Genomic DNA, 20,621 nt, shown 5'->3' on the forward strand with positions numbered 1-20,621 from the left:
CATCCCTAAGATTTCTGTAACCTTTTTTAGAACCTTGCCAAGAAGAATGGTATTATTAGCCGATGATCTAGTAGCCAACTGTTGAAGTGAGTTTTATGGGAGAGTAGTAACAGCACAAGCCCAAAGAGGGAACAAGGTCATCACAATGTTACTGCTGTTTGATGATCTGCGTTATCTACTCTTAATGATTTGCTGCCAGTTGATCTCATCTTTAAAAAGGCACATGAGAATTGATTAGACTGCTGCTTGTCCACTTCAGCTAAGAACCTAAACCCTGAATGGGAGTGGAATGACAGCAGTGTACTTTTCAATTATGTTGCATTTGCGCTTGTTCCAGTTAATCTAGTTTCTTCCTTGAAAATGTTGTAATGAGTGATAAGATTTTTTTTAAGGTAAAAATAAAATATCAGCTCCATTTGACTTCAACATTAATTTTGCTTCACCTTGATTATCTGTTAGCTACTCCATAGGCAAAACAGTTAAATATTGTCGATGTTATGGGACATCAGACAGGTTAATAGCGTCTTAACAATGGACATGTTTCAATACCTTATTTTTGGAACTGTGAAATCTGAAGGAAGCTTGGAGATTTTCACCATTTGTGGCCTGTTTGGAAATTTTTCAAAGATGCGTAGACGCAAGGGAAGCTTCTCCTTTGTGTCTGCATTTGCTTCACTTTGCTTTAGCTAAAAAAAAAAAAAAAAAGGAAAAAATAAAGAAAGAGAAAACTTTTCTCTGTTTTCAGAAGATCTCTTTTCCCTGTTTTTCAGAATTCAAATAATAATAGCAATCATTTAAAGAAACAGAAGATGGCAGCAAAGAACTACACAGAGGGTAAATTTCTAACAAGTATATTGGTCTGTTTGTGCTAGAAGCTGACAAATACTGAACAATACCATGCCTTTAGCTGAAAATAAAAAAATAGAAGGAGCGCTAGAAATTTTAGCCTTAAAATAAGAAGCATATTCTATTCAACAATGCTTATTCCCCTGTTTTGTTCACAGTTCCCTAACACTTATTGAAGGAAATAAACATCAGTTTTCTTTTCTTATTAGTCACACTTTTCTGTATGTATTGACAGTCCTAAAATATTAAAACAGAATGTAGCATTTATAAAAGGAGTAGTTTTAAAGGAAGCCAGAACATGGAAATAACACGAAAATTGCATTTATATGAGTATTAAAAGTAATAACAAAGGACTCCAAAGAATGCACTGACATCAGCAATTCTGATACTGAGCTGCACCAAATCAAATGGTGAATGTTGCATCTGAAAGCATCCAAAAACAGTTGTGCCACAGACTGTCACACATCTTAATACTAAAAAGGCAGATACAGCTATATGGACAGATAATGGATATCTAACGATACAAGGTGAATGAAATTTTATATAGAGATGTGATTCCCGAATTCTTATCAACTAAGAATATTGATTCTGAGTTTCTAGCAACTCAATTGTGACATCACAACAAAATACCAAGCCAGGACTCTGTGAAACACATTAATTTCAACATTAAACATTAAATGGGAAATTAAACGTTTGATTTTTATCACCTGTGTATTCAAATTTTGTGCACCATTTCACTAATCACATATCTGATGGAGATTATTTAGTTGTGAAGTTCAGTTCTCCTCCCCACACAACCATCTTGTGTGCATGAGCTTTGGAGTGTGCATTTTAAAACAGTTTTGCACAATTAACGCCTGCAGGGAATACTGCTGACAGGTATCAGCTATAGATTTTTACAGAGGTGAATGGAAGTCGAATGGAGCATTTGCACTGCCTCATGCAGTGCAAGCTTCCACAGCATGACACAGAAGAACTGCGCTTCTGCTCTGTCATGCTGTCAGCAACATTGCCACTTCCAGCCATAGGACAGCTTAAACTGGAAATCAATTCATATGCGGTTGGATACAAGTTGTTGTGTGGATTGGAAACTGTTTGAAGGGCTATGAACAAAGACTAATGATTAATGTACTGAATCAGAAGAGAAGGGAATATTGTGTAAATCTGTATTATGTCCAGTCCTATTTAATGGCTTCATTAATGATCCTTTAAAAGAAGAAATCATGACATTAATGAAATTCACTTGATCTTATAATGCGAAGGCTGCAAATACCACAGTGAACAAAAATAAATACATAAATAAATAAATAAAATAGAAGACTGAAATAGAAGTAGAGGCAGGAAATAACTGCTGAAAATAATTCTAGAGCAAGAATAAGAGCAAAAACTAAACCAGAACTTCTACTTCAGTACAGCATCAAAAAGGCAATTTGGGCACCAGTTACATTTCCAGCCAAAGGCTATGCTTGCAACTGATTTCTCATTTAGATATCATATAGTCTTAGAAAATGGCACAGAAATTTGCAGACCCTCTCTATGCTGCTATGAGGAGTCCATTCCAGGGTCTTTCACTTCTAAATGTCATTTCATTGTCTCACACTGACAAGCCAAAGCAGTTAAGAAGAGAAATATAAAATCAAGGGAAGTATTACAGAAATCAAGTGGGGCAGAGGAGAAAATGTGAACGAAAGACTAAAGTGGGTTAATATTAAAATTTCAAACAGGAGGAGATTTAAAATAATGGAAGAATTATCTGAGATCAAAGTATTTGTAACAGAGTATCCCAAATGTAGGAATGAAAGGATGAAAGGTTAGAAATTAGGAGGAAGGTTAGGTTAGATATTAGGAGGAAGTATTTCACTCAGAGGGTGATGACGTACTGGAAAAGGCTGTTCAGAGAGGTTGTGGATGCCCCATCCTAGAGGTATTCAAGGCAAGGCTAGATGTGACTCTGGGCAGTCTGGTCAATGACTCTGCCCATGGCAAGAGGGTTGGAACTAAATGATCTTCGAGCTCTTTTTCAACCCAGGCCATTCTATGATTCTATGATGAAATTAAGAAAGTGAATTTTTAGGCTAATAAAAATCAATATCCTTACAGGAAAATCTATGAGTGTTCAGAGAAACCTCTGGAGGGAAACACCTCATCATTTCATTCCTACTAAACAGAAACCTTATCAGGGAAATTAACAGTATAATCTGCCAGGACTTCTCTGCAACATTATACTGTTGAAAATCTTTGAGAGGGGGGAAGTTTTAGAGAAAAAAGAGGGTTCTGAGTTACTGCTAGTTTGCTTTTGGTAAGAAGTCATTGTATAAATAGATAGGTTTGGGCATGGATAAATTATGTCTCTTGCAGCTATGGATTCCCATTTACAGAAGTCAGTGTAGACAAGATAGAGAGCATATGATAGATTGCAGTGCTGCCTGAAGTCTCAGTACAGAACAGATCAAAGAGAGCTTGGAAATGAGGAACTGCATAGCTAAAGTGACAAGCAAGAGAACAGTAATACCCCCACCCAACCAGGAGAATGATCCAAGATAGGCTTATTATTTAGGTTATTTTAAAATAACCTAAAGTCAAAGCATTACTACAGAATATCTCCAATTACTCATGCTGTGATAATATTACATATTGGGGACTGTGAAGAATATAGCTTCACTGAGTTCTCCTCTACACATTTAGGGTGTAATTGTTGCTCTGCATGACATACATCTCGTATTATATTGCTGCTTAAGTTCTTTACATTTTGACCTTTTTTAACACATAACACATTTTTACAGATAAAAAATGCAATTGAAATGTAGTGATGATGGTGCAGAATGTTTCTAGCAACATCTGAAGCCAAAATAAAACTTCAGGAAATTTTCTCTTTTTATTTTGTTATTATTACTATTGGTGAGAAAACATATACTGGCTTGATGTGCTCTGCTTGTCTCTTGATCTCCAGCTCCAAAGAACCTACTGGGAGCAGTTCACGGCTCACCATTTTAACAAAATGGTAACAACCATGGGCTAACAGCTCAACTCCATAGAAGGAATTTAAGCACTTTCAAAATAGTGGAAATAGACATAAGTTTATAAGGGCTGCTTTAATGGCACAATACATACATACACAATTGTCTACCCTGAGCCAAGATCAGAAGAACTTGTCAAAACAGTATACTCAATGTGGGAGTGATGGGGAAGAAATCTTAATGTGGGATTCCACTCACTGATAGTAGCTCAAACAATACATTCAGGTACACGTTCATAGCACCAGGTACTCTAGACCTGTTTCACACAATTGCTACAGATAACTACAGAAGATAGCTGAGACAAAGGCAAAGTAACGGGTGATATTTACCCCTTTTTTCAGGATGATACGATGGCCATGCCTACATTTGACTCAGAGTAATTTGAAGTGAATGCCCAAACTATCTGCACTCACTGTCTGGTGATTTGTCAGCTGTGTTGGTATGAAAAACAGATTATTTTTGGAGGAAACCTGGAAGCTTCACTCTGGCTGAACGCAAACGCACCTTAATCACTGAGGCTGACATAAGGATCAGAACCAATGGCCAGTACTTACAGCGGCTTCAAACCCCAGGCATGAGGAGCCACTTAGCCCAGGTAGCAATCCCATCTTAACTGCACATCCTGTAAAAATGGTGGCAGGAACAGCTGCTTCCTGTACTGATTCCCTCTCAGGGCATTAATGGGGGATGATCTCACTCATACTGCTTAATACAGCTTTAGCTATACAATTGTTTGTGACTTCAAGGTTTCTTTACAGAAGGGTGATTGCTAAAACAGTTTCAGTGTAGTTAATATGTTGGCCCTTAGAACTGAAGAGAACTTGTAAGCAGATGTCCTAAGTACATACAGTAGTGTGAATGGTGGTGAAAGTGGAAGAAGGCAGTGGCAATAAAAGAGACAGCAGGTCATGACTAGTGGGAAGAACGGTCAGGGTCAGCTTTTTAATGCATAGGCACACTGGTGGTAGTTGTACATTTGAGGTGCGATGGCCAGCAAAGCAATCACTGCTCTACTCAAGTTAAGAGCTCTCCCATCAGGAAGCTGGCATCCTTGATGGAATCACACTGCTCTAGCCAGGCCAACAGAGATGTCAGAAGCAACTGGTAAAGCAATAAATGGTAGAGCTCAGTCTTTCCTATCTTAAAACACTGTAGTACTATCATGTCACATCATCAACTTAATCACAGACAGTGCAATTAGTGTGAAAGTAGCAAGTTCTTTTCAAGCATGTATTGTAGCTTCTCTGATAGGCAGGAGCTAACAGCTACGGGCACAGAAGAGCTCTGGGGTCAAGTAATGTGAGTATGATGACTCGAACAGTTCAAAGAACTAACTGAGGTATCTGTTCATATAGTCATTTTGCATTTAAAGACAGAAACATCCTTGCAAGTAATATTCTCAGCAAGGCAAACTGAAAGCTCAAATGCAATGCAGTCATTGAGTTTCTAGGACATGGTTGAGAACATAACGGAGGAAAAACAGTTAATCATATCCCAGGTGATGAGACCTACCCCTCCTAACATTTTTGTTGTTGCTGTAGTTCCCTGTTCATTTAATTATGATTGAAAGAAGAGCTAGCAACATGCAATCTGTTAAGAATGAAAGATGCACTTTTCCTGCAGCCTGTGAAATTCACTTAAATATTGGGTAAATATTTCAATGAAATTAAACAATTATGAAAAATGTAATGCTCAATGTAATTGGTAAACTCTTATTTGAGTTGACAGTTTTCATAACAACTTAAGATCAATCATGTCCAAAATTAAAAGCTGCACTACCAAGATACATACAATTTATTTAGGAAATGGCCAGCTGCCCAGAGTAATTTCATGGCAAGCGTGCAAAGTTCAAACCATCGGAAAAAGTTCAGTGCGCCTCACTACTGCATAGTTTTAAATTAATATTGTCTGGTACATTACAGTGCACTGCTATACACCAATATTTTTCACTGGAAATCACCCCTAGGGCCTGCATTTGAAGAAAAAAGTGACCATATCATATCTCTGCTACCCTCTTGGCAGGATATGCTATGTGCTCCTGCACTGAATGCTTTGAGCATTATACAAATAGATGACAGGATGAATGACACTGCAAACTGATACCAGCACCTATTCAGCAGTCTTCCAGATCTTTCTTTCTTATCCAAATTGTCGTATTTGCCATCATCTCTGATTTGTCAATAGCAACTTGGAATGAAATCCAATTATCAGTAAATGACATACAAATTAAACAAAATCAGTAACGCAGGTTATATAACTGCTTTTATTTTCCTGTTCTGTTATTAGTCTGAAGATATAGATCAGGTAATTTTTGGACATGAATGAGAGCTGCACAAAAAGATACGCATATCTGTAAGCTTTCATAGCCATGATTCATTCAGATTTGGCATAAATATGTGTCAACATATTTGTAACTGTGTTAGGTCAAAATTTAAGACACAGCAGCTGCTCAGTCACTAAAATTTACACCTGTAATTCCATTAAAAATAAAGATGAAGCTCAATTTTGTTTGAACAAAGCGTATTGAAAAATGATGGTTAAAAAAAAATCTGAAAATTAAGGTAAAGATATTGACAAAATGCAGTAGGTTGAATTTGGGTAAAAGAAACATTTTCAACAGGAAAAAAACCCAACAGCATTTATGTTGTAGATATCTCATTAAGTTCATGTATAGTGCTAAATAAAAGGCTGCCAAGGGTCTAACCCATGTCTAAATTCATACCAGCTGACTTCAACCATACTTCACAGAATTAGGCTTCTGGTTCCTTTGGGCTCTAAGACATAATTACAGTAGGTTTTTTTTCCTATGGAAAGTGAAAGCCTTTATGTGCGGTTCACCCAACTAACACTCCTGTGGAATGAAATTTGGGTTGTCTACTGCCTACTTTGAGAGATACAAGAGCACATGAGTTTGCCTGAAAGTTGTGAGGCTTGCTGGAAGAACTGTCTGACTTAGAGAGGACAAACCTGGTGAAGCCTTGTCCAGGCTTCATTTGAAAGCACTCCCTCAGGTTAATCGTTCTCATAACTACACTAAAACATTGTCTGGGAGAATGCCCAGGACATCAAAGCGGATGTCCGGGACAGAGCCAACCACGAGATAACAGTTATACAGTTTGCTCAGACAAAGGCTCAGGGCTGAAGGGTCTTCTCTAGAGCTCTTTCAGTTGACCATCTAGACGTACCAACTGCATATGTTGCCCTTTGGAATCACCTAAACAAATAGGAACATTGCAGGCAGTAAGAAATGCTTCCACCCAGCAACTATAAAACAGAATTTAAATTGACTTTAACCACATTCTGTGGTCCTGTGGGGAAATATTTGTACATTTCAATGAAATGTACAAAAATATATACATATATATATGGCAGTGCTAGCGTTCACAGCAGAGTCTTCACTGTTGATAATCAAAGGGTAAAATAAACTAAGAAAGTTCCTGGCAGATGGAGGAACAAGATTACACATTTATTTCTCATACGTATAAGATTTTTTTTTATAAATAGCTCTTCTGTGTCACAGGGTTTATATGCTGTGCGTATTATGATTTGATTGTGATTGTCGCTTTCCAGTTGTTCCTTTTAAATAACTTTTTCCTCAATTTCACATGAAGTCTTCCAAATTAATAAGATATTGAGTAAAGTTTCACAAATGTGCTTTCTTAATAACTTCCTGCCAGTAATTGTAGCTCCTATCAGTTCTTCATGAACAAATGCTGCTGAAAAGATGTGACTGCAATTCAAATGACACAAAACTCCTCTAGCAAAACTCGGCTAAGATTTAGTCCATTTATTTAATAGAGGATAGGAATCCTGTGTGACAACAGAGTTTCCCTTTGATTGAGATAAATAAAATGAATTTTTCAGAGCAATTACTTCATAGACTCTACACATAACCCATACTTGCAATTTTTTTCCTATATTCAGGGAATATTATATATATATATATATATATATAATATTATATACTGGGAATATTCCCAGCAGTGATGTTAGGAGACTTCCTGTTTAAGCTATAGGCAGTTTTGGAAAGGGAAAATAACTCAGCAGCATATAAAAGCCATGCTGTACCAGCCAGTAGACTTTAGGGACAGAGACCAGATTCTAAACAGCTCTCTCTCTTCATATTGATAGATTAAATGATTAGCTTAGAGAAGAATCTGATTTAGGCAAGGTAAAAATCAGTTTATCACAGAATCTTGTGAGGTAGAAAGGACATTTAAAGACTGTCTAGTCCAACTTCTCTGCAATGAACAGAGACACTCAGAGTTAGATCAGGTTGCTCAGAGCTCCATCCAGCCTGGCCTTCAATGTCTGCCATCTCTCTGGGCAGCCTGATCCAGTGCCTCACCATTCTCACAGTATAAAGCTTTTTACTTTATGTCTAATCTGGCAGGGTAAATCTGGCCCCTATTTTAAGACAGTTCAGAGAAAGGGAATTTTAGGATGGATAGTTTAAAAAAGATTATTTAAAAAAGATTAAAAAAACCTACAATACATAGTTCTTTTAATAGTTTTTCACATTTAGATGATCCTTTGCCATTTTCATATTAATCATTTTTCTCTTGGAATAAATAGCACAGATTTATTTGTTTCCATACAAAGACCACTGAATCACAAAAGAATATTCTTTACAATTTCATCAGAGGAAACTGAGACTTGACTAAAACTAGGTACCATTATTTGTTATGACTTCTATGTCTGATGAACAATAAGAAGCTAAAATATTTTCAAATGAACAAATGAAGAAGATTCATAAATTCTGCTCTCACATGGACAGTCATTCAACACTGACTAGATACAGTGTGTTAATCTTTCAAGACATATGGCAAAACTAATTTCAACTTCTGACAGTGAAGCAAAGGAAGTAGCAGCGCAGGAAAATTCAGAGACTCTTAAAGTTTGCTTACCCATTCCAGATCCTGCAAAAAGAAAGATTAATGGATGTAGCTTTGTAACTTTACCAACCTGTAGTCAAAACACAGGAATTCACCTGCTGTACTAGATTCAGAGAAAAATAAGGCCAGAATGAGAAATTACAATTATAGACAGATTTCCCAAGGTTCTCACCACAGGTAGCTCACATTTAGTTAAAAAAAAAAAAAAAAAAGAGCTGAAGAGAACCAGACTGAACCAAGGAAGTAATAATCCTGACATTCTATCAGGATGTAGACAGTGAAAAGCATAACAAATACAGAAAGGTAGTGAGGTCATATGGATAAAAGGGCACATTCTGAAGTGAACCTGCCTGTTTCTTCTCATAGACTGACAAAAAATTTAAGTTTGACTTACGCTCTGTTAATATCAAAGTATAGGAAAAATAGAATTTCATCCACATATGCAAAATCTTAATCACATGTGATTTCTATATGCTGATTTATTTATTACCTGGGAAATAGATCACCATTGAACTGGATTGGACAAATGACAACTTGATATATTCCAGAAGTCCCTTCTAATCTGTGATTCTGTTATTTGGTGATAGTTTTCTGCTCCAAGACAATTCTTTAATTGCCTTTAATTTCACAGCCGTATATCTGTCTACATCTGCCATCTCTTGATAACTTGTAGTTTAATTTGAACTATTACTAAGCTGTCAGATTCTGTGAGGAGGTTATTTATGTAAATTTAGATGTACCTAGTGGACCAAGTCTGCAATGTAACACTGAAAAATTGTAACAAAAGTTGGGAAAAAAATATCATTTCCATATATCGAGGCAAAAATCCAATATATTTTTTTTTTAAACAAGGAAGACTGCACAAACGAGCTGTTTCCTGCTTATTTGTGGTTTTGTTGTTCGTAACTTGACAGGGGTGGCCTGAGTTTTGATGCATGGCCATTTTAAAGCATTTCTTCAGTATAGAAATTTATACATAAAATCAATTTAACCAAAGGACATGCAGAAGGAAACCTGTGTGAGGCTGATGCAAGTTACTTCAGGAACCTTCAAGTCTGGACTAGATTTGATAGAAAATAGTTTAGTGAAACTGGCTGCCCTTTCTACAATACAACTTTGCCGATGAAATTTTAGCTGCGGCTGAATTCTTGCATTCTGACAATCAGTTTCACAGGCAATAGGCATGGTTCTCTGTATTGTGATGATTTCTTCTTTGAGAATCAATATACAAATTATCTCTCTTAATTCTGAAATAATGCTCCCACTTGTTTGGATGCTATGCAGGAAAAAATAAATAAAATCTGTGATTTCTCATATTCTGTCATGTTTTTAAGAGCACCTGATTTGTGTTTGAGAGTCTGTAAAGAGAATTTTTGGTTTCCTGATTCAGAGTTTCTACTCTTTGAATCCTAAGAGGAAGATAAGTGACTTACAATCAGGAAAACAAGAATCTCAATAGAAGATGTAATCAATTAATCCTTCTACACAGCTAGCTTTTTCAATGAGTGAATAAAAATTATATCTCATGCAAGGGGCCAGGCCTTTATTTTTATAAGGATACAAAAGTTGTGTATGATAAATACATGAGTGCACAAATTCACAAACTCCTACTAGCTTAAGGCACAATTCAGACAAGGAAATGCAGTCCTGTGCGACACAAATAAAACTAAAAGCAAACACAGCACAAATTTTTAAGGATTGAATTGCTATCAAAATAAAAAGTACTGCTACACAATCATTCTCTTCCCTTCCAGACACCTACAGGATGGTCTCTTACTTCAGAAAATGAAACATCTAGAATCATAATGTGCACTGGGAAGCACTTGCATTTTTTCTTAGATATCAACCAAATAAAACAAAAAAATAAAGATTGGATAAACTCCTGGTGATATAAAAGCTAGGTAAGCATTTTCTTCCCTACTGATATAAATGAAGCAGTAGAAGCTTACATTTATACTTTTTTAAGGCTATTCATACTTTCATAGCCACCCTACCTCCCATCTCTCATCCTTGGAAAGTGCATGCTTTGACCACAATCATCAACTAGAATTTTCTAAGGCTTTATTTGATATAATAAAAGCTTTCTCCAAGATAAATTCTCTTGAATTTATTGTTTTCGTGACAAATAACACAGTACGGCATATGTCAGGGAGTGGCAACTTCTGAATTAATACTTAGGTATTTACCATTGAGCATGAAGTGCATAAGCCAGAATTTATGATTCATTGGTATTGTTTTTAAAAAAACACTGGTAGATAAGGTAAGAAGTGTGAAAAATAAAGGTGGAAACTACGATCTTCAGGAGACTCAAAACTTCCTTAAGAACGTAGAAGGAAGACTTTGGCATGAGTAGTTTTCCAGCTGATCACCTTTTTCACTTTTATTTTCTAGAAATGGAAATATTCACTGTAAAGGTTTGAAATAACAACACTTCAAATGGTCAGCATATGGCTTACGAATGAAGGATCAACATGTACTTTTGTGAATGTTCTGCCATCTTTTCACTATGAAGAAGGATTTCATCCATTTTATGTAGTACTTCAAATTCAGTTTAGAATCGTTATAATAATTTTCATTTGTTAATAAAATGTGTATCTTTCTGATTAATTGTTAAAAATTCATTTACATGGCATAAGATAGAACAGAAAGGCAATTTTTCATTTTATTCTATTTTGTAGTTAGACATTTAGAATTAGCTCCAGCACTATTCTGTGAATAACAGTGCTCTGAAGGCAAGTAAATCTAACTCAGCTTTAAAAAGCTCCTTGATTTTCACACACACTCATGTATATATGCATAATTTTATGCCAAGTGTATGTTTAAATTAGATATACCAATTATAACACCTTGTTAGCACATTATGTTCATGAAAAATCCCTATGCTGAAACTCACACTTCAAAGCTGAAACCTCAGCACCCAAAATTTGGAAGTGCCAGGTTTGATGCTACTGCTGAAACTGTCATTGGCATCTTCCTAGATCTGTTGATTGTTCAGCAGTGTTGAGGAAAGCACAGGGATCAGGGTCTGTGTTCTGACCCACCCAGTCCAGACAAAATTGGGTTAGGAACACTATGATTTTTTGCATTGTAGCTCTTCACTCCATAATCTTATTAGTGTTCATTAAGACACGTTAGTTTTTTATTTTGTTTTACAACTACTTGTTTTAAAGGGAAAGAAACATCTAGATGGTTCTTAATGTCCTTAAGGAAGCCTTTGATTTTTTTACAGCTGTTTCTGGTTTACAAGATGTTCCTATATGCATGACAACACTTAAGTCCACCAGGTAAAAGGTTCAAAATCCTATATTTTCCACCTCTTCCCATCATGACAAAATATCTCTCCTGATATATTACACAACATACATTTTGGAGTCAAGTGCCTGAAAAATCAATTGCCGGAGTTTGACCTGACACTATCTCTGCTCTCGATTAAAGGCAGTAGTGAGATATGTACTTAAGCTCCATTCATCAGGAGTGTTTGTATAGGTTATATAAAGGATAAAAAATAATAATTCTTCACACTGGAAAGTACAACTGAGTCATAAAGTATGAATACATTTTTGCTCCCCACTGAATTAAGAAGCTGGTAATAGGTCTGTCAAAATTCATAGTGCCAGGATGGACTTACTAGTATTAATAGGAAAAAGGTCAAAACTATCTTCTGAATGAACAATGACTGTATCTGGATGGACTGGAATTCCCCTACAAAGAATTTGTTTTTAGAGACTAAGCTGCTTTACCAGAAAAGATGCCTAAGGAGAGCACTTGAAGAACAGAGGCTGCAAAAAGATGGACCCCCTGAAAAACTGTTAAGTAAGCAAGCTCAACACAGACAGGCCAGACATCTTAATTTCTTCACAAAGTCTTGCCAGTATTGCTTTCCACTGCAGACAAGAACGGGTGCTGCTCCAAACATAATGCCTCCTGTTTCATTAAGCTGGGCCATGACATCAGAGGTGGATGCTGGTGGTATGGCAGTACAGGTTCAACCTTCCCACCACTATCTTGTTGGTGTGTGACAGATGGCAGCCGAGAGGCAGTCTGACAAAATGATGTCTGACAAGGAAGTGCACATGAAGCAAAAGTGTTGTTTCTGCATGGAGGAATTCAGTGATACAGCATCCACTAACATTTATCGATACCTGCTGACCATTTATGGAAAGCAAACAGTGGATGAAAGCACAGTGAGGCAGTGGGCAATGTGTTTCATCAGTGGAAAAAGCAATGTGAAAGATAATCCACATTCTAGCTGTGCAAATTTTTACAGGATTGGCATGCAATCTCTTGTTCATCACTTGTGAAAATGGGTGCTTTGTAGCTGAGAATTTGCTCTATCAAATAGTGTTATTGTGCACGTAGTATTTGTTGTAGTTTCTATAGAAATAAGTAGGCATTTCCAGAAAATGGTGCTACAGGAGTTCTAGAAAATTCTATTTTCTACACACATGGAAAAACTGGAATGTTTATGCAATAAATATTAAACATGAATTATTCCAAGATGAGTTATTTAAAGTGCCAAATGTGTTTGTAAATGCAGAACACTTTATACACGGATTTATCCAGTGAACAGAAAATTGTCAAATTATAAAGCTGCATGTACAGGTGCAGGAAGACAGAATACAGTGGAAGTAATAACAGGCATGGAATGAATGTGCACTGAGGAATTGTTTAACTAGAATGACTACATACAACAAAAGCAAGGACACATTACATGAAATAATTATGTGGCAAACTTGTAAGTAGAAATCTTTGTTTACTTGTTGGACCTGGGAAGTTCCCAAGCCAGATATCCCCCTAGAGAGGGACTATCATTCAAGTATGAAATATCACTGGTAAATGGAACATTACTCACTATGTACTTTCCCTGTTCCTACGCTACTCCACAAATGTATTTTATTGATCACTATCAGAGACTGAACCAGGTGGACCTTCTTTTTTGACCCAGTAAAGCTACTATTACATTCTGAGCCTACAGGTTCTTCTTCATAATAAATGTCTAACCATAATACTGGCTTTCTTCTTTTTAAACCAGAAATATAAGCTAGTGACATTTTATCAATCATTGGTCAGAATAAAACTTCCAAGTGACAGTGTCTTGGTTCTACTTTCAGATGACTGCCACATTGGTAACAGTCTAATGAGAGCTAAAAAGGAGACAGAAGTCACCACAGACTCCCTAACCCTAGAAACCAGAGTTCCTGGGGGAAAGGGGCTGCAGAGGGCTTTCCTGTGACCACTATCTTGCATGAGTAATACCAAGCACGATCATACTCAAAGAGCAGTAGGCTCAAGGGTAGAGGTGCAAGAGGACATGATTTGAACTTGATGAACTTGGATCACCAAAGCAAATGTCTCTAATGAGGACTTACTTTAGGACAACGCACTGTCAGTACAAGCAAAGTGTGTAAGTACTGCACACCATTTCATTACTGACAACAGGAAAATAATCTTGTAGGATTAAGAAATACCTAGTTAAAACAAAAACAACAACCAGTACTTAAAAGAAAGCTCATCAGAGGTGGTATGTGGCACCACTGGAGCTCTTAGAACTTCAGATTTTTTTTTCTTTTTAAGAAGCAACATTCTTGTAAAGTATGCATACACATTTTCAGACTTTGGGAATACATTCAGCACTTAGATAAAATCGGCCTGATTTTAAACAAGATCTGTTCTTCAGCAACCTGCAAGAATTAGGACACTTTGAAAAAATCTGTACATTCAACAGGTTTACAGCAAGTAGGTGTGTGCATGCACCTGCATTCACATATGCATATTTGTAAGGTATTTTCAGGAGCAGAAATGAAGGGAAACTTTTATGACCCTAAAGACATTTTGCATCTGTGTGTTTGTGAATAAATTCAAAATCATGAGGCGCTTGTATGTATATATATATATTTGCTCTCAAACATAGATTATGTTTGTATTTTTGGGCAGGAAAACAGATCCAAAATATAAATTCAGGATGTGACAATTATGTATTTTTCTGTTCTAGTTATCTATCTGAATGCACTCAATATCTTCATACTCTCCACTCTTTTCAAATAAAGAAAGGAACTGGAAATAAGAATATTTCTGTCCTGACAAATGGGATTTTTTGATCGGGGGATTTCTTTGCCCCAAACATAACTGTCTATACTATTATCTAGAGGCATTTTCCCCAGCATTCACATATTCTTTTTAGACCAAGACACAATATAGCACATTGCAAGCATTCAAATGACTCCAAGGCACTGGTAGGTGACAATTGGCCAGTCTTTATTGGGAACTGGACTGGATCTTTACTCCAAGGTCCATACGCAAGTCTGCTCTTCAATCCTATTCTTTAACCTGATGCCTGGAAACCTCTGATCTATACGTCAAAAAAGTATTTGCTGTTGGCTTGCATGTTAATTAGCCACATTTGTATACACATTTTACTTCCATGTATAGGATCATACAATTAAACAAATGACACTGAATTATGAATTACTTCTTCAGTAGAAGTTATGCTTTAGCACTGAATTAATTTATCTCAACTGTAAGCAATTAAACAAGGCACTATACTTAGTCAAACAGGTACCCCAGACACCAGCTACTTGAAAGAACAAGATAGACCTGAAGAATTCAGTTTAAGTCTCTGGAGAAGCCAATTCCTCTATGTTGTTCTACACCTATGATTCTATGAATGGATGGAACTATATTACCAAGGCCAGAATTTAGAGGGGAAACCTTATGAGTCATCTCCAGCAGGACTAGCGCCTATTTAGTCAGATCAGAGCTTTAACATTTAAATGATTAGTTTTGTTATTACATCCAGCTTTTACAGGACTGGCTCAGTCTAGTAGATATACCCTTGTAGATGTACAAGGGTTACTCTCTTTCTAGTAGTATAAACCAGATATGAATTTGATTTTGATTCTGCAAAAATAAAAAAACACAGAAAGTTTCTAGAATAATCTGCCTGGTCAAACAATCAATACCATTTCAGCTGAGTTAATTGCACTGTCCCCAGGAATGCCAGCACAAACCCATTATCTGAACTCTACACCTTGTATACTGCTTTTAAAGGAGCATAAATTGAAATTATAATACCTGGTTATCAGAGTAAAGTTAATCCAGATTAACACAGAAAAACAGGACTCGAGACAATAAAACCTCTTCCCCCCAGTTTTCATAAGAATACTGAAAGCCTTTGTGAAACTCAAGAACGAAAAGGGTAGTGGGTGATGCAGTGAAGAAATGAATGCTCAAAAATATTAAATCAGGCCTATGGGTCACCCATGATGTTCGGAGCCATGCAAGAGAGCATTCTGTTCAGCTGAGCATGACGTTGTGAGAACAGTCCTAAAATATGGTAGTTGTAATGATGACACAACACTGTCCTAATATTATAGTCAAAAAATAAATCAGTGAACAGATAGCTGGCAATGTAACTCGCAGATCTTAGCTGCTACTTGATCATTTTGTGAAAGCTTTATCGACATACTCTGCCAATAGGAATACATCATCACTACAGTATGACAGACAATACACAGTAAGTATTACCCAGGCCACGTCACATATTTCTAGATTTTATGTTCTCTGGTGGATAGGAAACTCCATTTTGAAGTATACTCAGTTCAACCACCAACAGGAGTCTATGTAAACAGATTCGATTTTGACAAGAAGTGATACTGAGTGAGATGATAATGATTACACTGTACTGAATTTCACCGTAGCTTAATATAACTTGATTCTGTAGAAGCTACTGCCAAATTCACTTGAACCAGTAAGTCATTTTCAAGGTTTAGCAGTGGTAGATAACTCATTTTTAGTGTGTTTGTATGAGCAAAAATTCTAGCAGACATTTTTGTGTGTGTCTGTGCACAAACAACATAAAGGAGTCTTAAGACAACAGTATCATACAGGGCAAGGGCGTGTTATTCTTTTTCAAAAGAACTCTAAACAGGATGTGGAACATTTCATTGTTATACACTGCAAAATAGAAAGCAATGGAAGTCTTGTGACTGTCCTTGTACCTTTTTCCTACCACTCCTGTTCATACTCAGCCCAAATTGCCACGATCCTATGAGTTCAGGGGGAACCAGGAAAATCCCCTCACAAGTGCATAAGAACATGCATTCTTTGCACCCCCTTAAGTGTGGATAAAAAGTGCCTGCTGCAATTCTCAATATCTGAAAAGTACAACTTGTAGTAACGTCCCTCAGAAAATCCACTTTTTTTAATGAATAGATTCCAAAACATTTAAGTATTATGTCAGATTTTTGAGACAAACTCATTTTGTAAGGAAGGAAAATATAAACTGTGTGAAATATAAACAAAGATTATATTAAAACATTCAAGGAAAAAAATCTAGTAATATTTTGTTACAACTGCTATATAACAATATACTTCTATACAAGCTACATCTCCAGTAAGTAGAAAAGTCTATTTTCCTAGAACAGAACCAAAAAAATTACTGTAAGAACTTTGAGAGAGATTAAACAGATTTTTAAATGAGATGAAAAAGAGGAAGAGGACAAAGTATGGTCCAGAACAAAATACTTCCAGAACTCTATTAACAGTATGGAATTTCATCCTATATATCCCATGGAAATCTGGCATTGCCTGCTTCTCAGTTGATTTTAATCTAAGCCTATATCTTTTAATTAAATGGAAAAGAGATAAGAGCTGATGCCAGGATATATTTTTTGAGAAACTTTTTGTGTATCTTTTGATACCACAATTGGAAGATGTAAAATGACAGCCAGCATTAACAGCTTTGGTTCCTAGAGAAGCTCTGGCAAGATTTTAAAATTACTTGCAGCTACTGCAAGTAGCATGTTTTCTCCAAGATCATCTCCATCTTCTCATGCCTCCAAAATTGCATGATACACACAAGGAACTCATGTAAGATAAGGATTGAATAAATGAATGCACTGTATTTTTCCTCTTCTGTCATCCATATGACTACCCAGATCTAAAGTCCTAAGGCAAATACTTAACACAAGGAGCATTCTGAAATAGCAGCCCATTACTTTTTTTTTTTTTTTTTCAACATCGTTAAAACTGTTAACTGCTTAACACTTTACTGTTGCAGATGTTTCTGTTTTCAGGTTAATGCAGATTGTTGCACTTGAAATAACAAATAATAGACAGTTTGTGTTGCAGATGGCAATGCAACTACCTTGTTCTGAAACAATTGTTTATGCTTCTGTTTTCAAGATGCAGAGAAAGGGAGAATCAAGGACTTCCTCAAACCATTAGCGCTCTTAAAATGTCTTGCTTTCAAAGGAATTATTCCCTAAAATGTGTGTGTGTGTGTATATATATATATCTTCCTTCTAATGAGCCAGACAGCATGGCTAGCTAGTGAGGGGTCTGGAGCACAAGTCTTATGAGGAGCGGCTGAGGGAGCTGGGATTGTTTAGTCTGGAGAAGAGGAGGCTCAGAGGAGACCTTATTGCACTCTACCACTTCCTGAAGGGGGGTTGTGGTGAGGAGGGGGTGGGCCTCTTCTCCCTGATAAATAACGACAGGACGAGAGGGAATGGCCACAAGTTGTTTCCTCAGGTCTAATCTAAATCTTCCCTGGCACATTTTCTCTCTGAAAGAGTGGTCAGGCACTGGAATGGCCTGCCTAGGGAGGTGGTTGAGGCACCATCCCTAGCGCTGTTCAAGAAGCGTTTAGATGAGGTGCTAAGGGATTTGATTTAATAGTTCAGTGGGTAGGGATGGTGATAGGAGGATGGTTGGACTAGATAATCTTGTAGGTCTTTTCCAACCTAATGAACTTATGAACCTATAAGCAGTTCACTGAATACTGACTAGCAGTTCTTTGAATATGTTCTGTAGGAAAACAGAGTTCTACATGTGGAAAAACCAACCTGTAGAGCCTTGGTTGGTTTATGTGCTTTCTTAAAATAGATAAAAATCATTGCTTTCTAGACTTCTCTTACAATACGTAACTATATTTCCACAATTCCCAGATCCACATTAAAGAAAGCTTTTAACTTCTGTATTTTTTTCAGTTCTCTCTTACATTGGACAACGTGGACTTCCTTTTTGTTCTGGAACCATGCTTAGTAAGAACTGTTCAGCCTCACATATCATACTAAACCACATATGATTCAGTTTGGCTGACATTCAGATTATGATTCATCTTCTCTCGATGGCTAATTCTGTTGACTAAATCAATTTGTTAGCCCTTACCTCTGTGAAGTTTTCATAGAGTTTTAATTATGAATATTTTTTGAACCAAAACAAAGATCAAAGCAAATTATTTCTGTTGAGTTCAGAGTGAAATGTTAAAGTTGAATAAGCAAGGTGCTGAGTTCAGGTTGCTTTCTTCATTTGTTCTGCAGACAATCATATGAAATGCCAGCAGCAGGAGTGTCTAGCAGAAGCAATAAAAATAGCATGTACTTTCACTAGCTGGAAAACCAACTTGCTGTTTCAGTTGTTAGAACTACTTTACATAGAGATGATGAGTATCTGGAGGGCAAAAACATATGGAAACCACACTCAGTATCTAGGAACAGTTAACAAAATCAGATGAAAACTGGAAAGGCATAAAAGACAGATTAGCTGCCTCAGCAAACATAATGTATGTATACTCAAGACAGTAGCAAAATCCTTGCCTTTTTTCCCCCCATTCATCTGACTTCAACAGAGGAACAAAAATAACCCAACCCTGAAAATGAGGTAAATATGAAGCCTTTCCTAGTAGTGAAAGTAGAAACATGCTACATGTGAAAAACAATACAAATGAAAGATAGGTCACAGAATAGACCTGTGTGCTTAGCTCTGGGAGAGATGAGTACATGGCTCTTTTTTTCCCCTCTCCTTGCCAGTGTGAATTCTATATTTTGTGTTTGAGAAAGATTGCACATCACAAACTTCAGGAATAAGCATACCCTTTGAACATAGAATCATAGGGGTTGGAAGGGACCTCAAGAGATCATCAAGTCCAACCCCCCTGCCAAAGCAGGTTCCTTATACCAGGAGACATACTGATTTCTCTTTCTCATGTAGAAAGATACAGAAATAATGATAATCAATAGATAGTAGGAAGTTTGGTCCAAAGAAGAGCAGAGGCCATTCCCAGAGCAACAACAAAGTTCAGAAAGGAGAGAAACATTAAAATGTTTCACAAAAGCCAGCACTGCACTTTTGAATTTATGGAGGCTTTCTGAATGAAGAGGTATCTGTTTTGAAAATATTCAGAGATGGGAGGATGGGAGCTGAAAGTGGAAGCTGCAAGGGCAACAGTGTTAAACATTGTCAAGCAGTGTCAGTAAGCCTGAATCAGCACATAATAAAATGAATTTGTAGATTCTTGATACTGATGTAGCAACATCACTCTAAATATCATTGCAAGGAGTATAAGATGGAAATCCTCAACATCACTGGTGGTGTAGAGCTTTATTCTCTGAAGAAGCAATTATTTATATGTTTGTCTTTCAAGACCTTAAACTTAAAGGTTTCAATTTATCCCACTGACTGCTACACTGCAAAGATACCACCATGGGGGCATGTTCAGTGTCTGTCTTCATACAGTCCACCCTGTCCTTTTCTCTGAGGATGCCTTTGGCTTTTGAAATGAATAAGGCCTACATTTCCTTCCAAGGTACACTGTTACTTCTTTCTCAGAAATAAGTGCATCTCAAAGTACACAAAGTACTCTTTGAAGATTTCTTTCACATAGAGAAATTAAATACATTTTGTTAATCCAAGTTAGATATTTCCAGTGTATATGCTTCTCATATTTTCAACTGCATCAATATAATAATTGTATAACCAACAACTGATTGCATTTGAACTTCAGATCAAAAAGTACAACTTTTTTGCTTCTCTATAGTTTACAGAGAAATAAGAACTGAAAACTATGGCAATCACAGAAGGG

General features: G+C 36.6%; 1 protein-coding gene across 2 annotated transcripts in view; it reads right to left on the minus strand.

Moving 5' to 3' along the window:
- Positions 1-20,621, minus strand: part of NALCN (sodium leak channel, non-selective) — a 197,517-nt gene that overhangs the window by 47,947 nt on the left and 128,949 nt on the right. For both annotated transcript variants that reach the window (XM_065740802.1, XM_065740801.1), the window contains one exon: positions 550-686. In XM_065740802.1, the coding sequence (XP_065596874.1) occupies positions 550-686 (137 nt within the window). The remainder of the gene's footprint in view (positions 1-549; positions 687-20,621) is intronic.

The sequence above is a fragment of the Cyrtonyx montezumae genome, unplaced genomic scaffold, assembly GCF_038088225.1.
Source record: "Cyrtonyx montezumae isolate F1298 unplaced genomic scaffold, pur_monq_1.0 scaffold_3, whole genome shotgun sequence".
Lineage (NCBI taxonomy): Eukaryota > Metazoa > Chordata > Aves > Galliformes > Odontophoridae > Cyrtonyx > Cyrtonyx montezumae.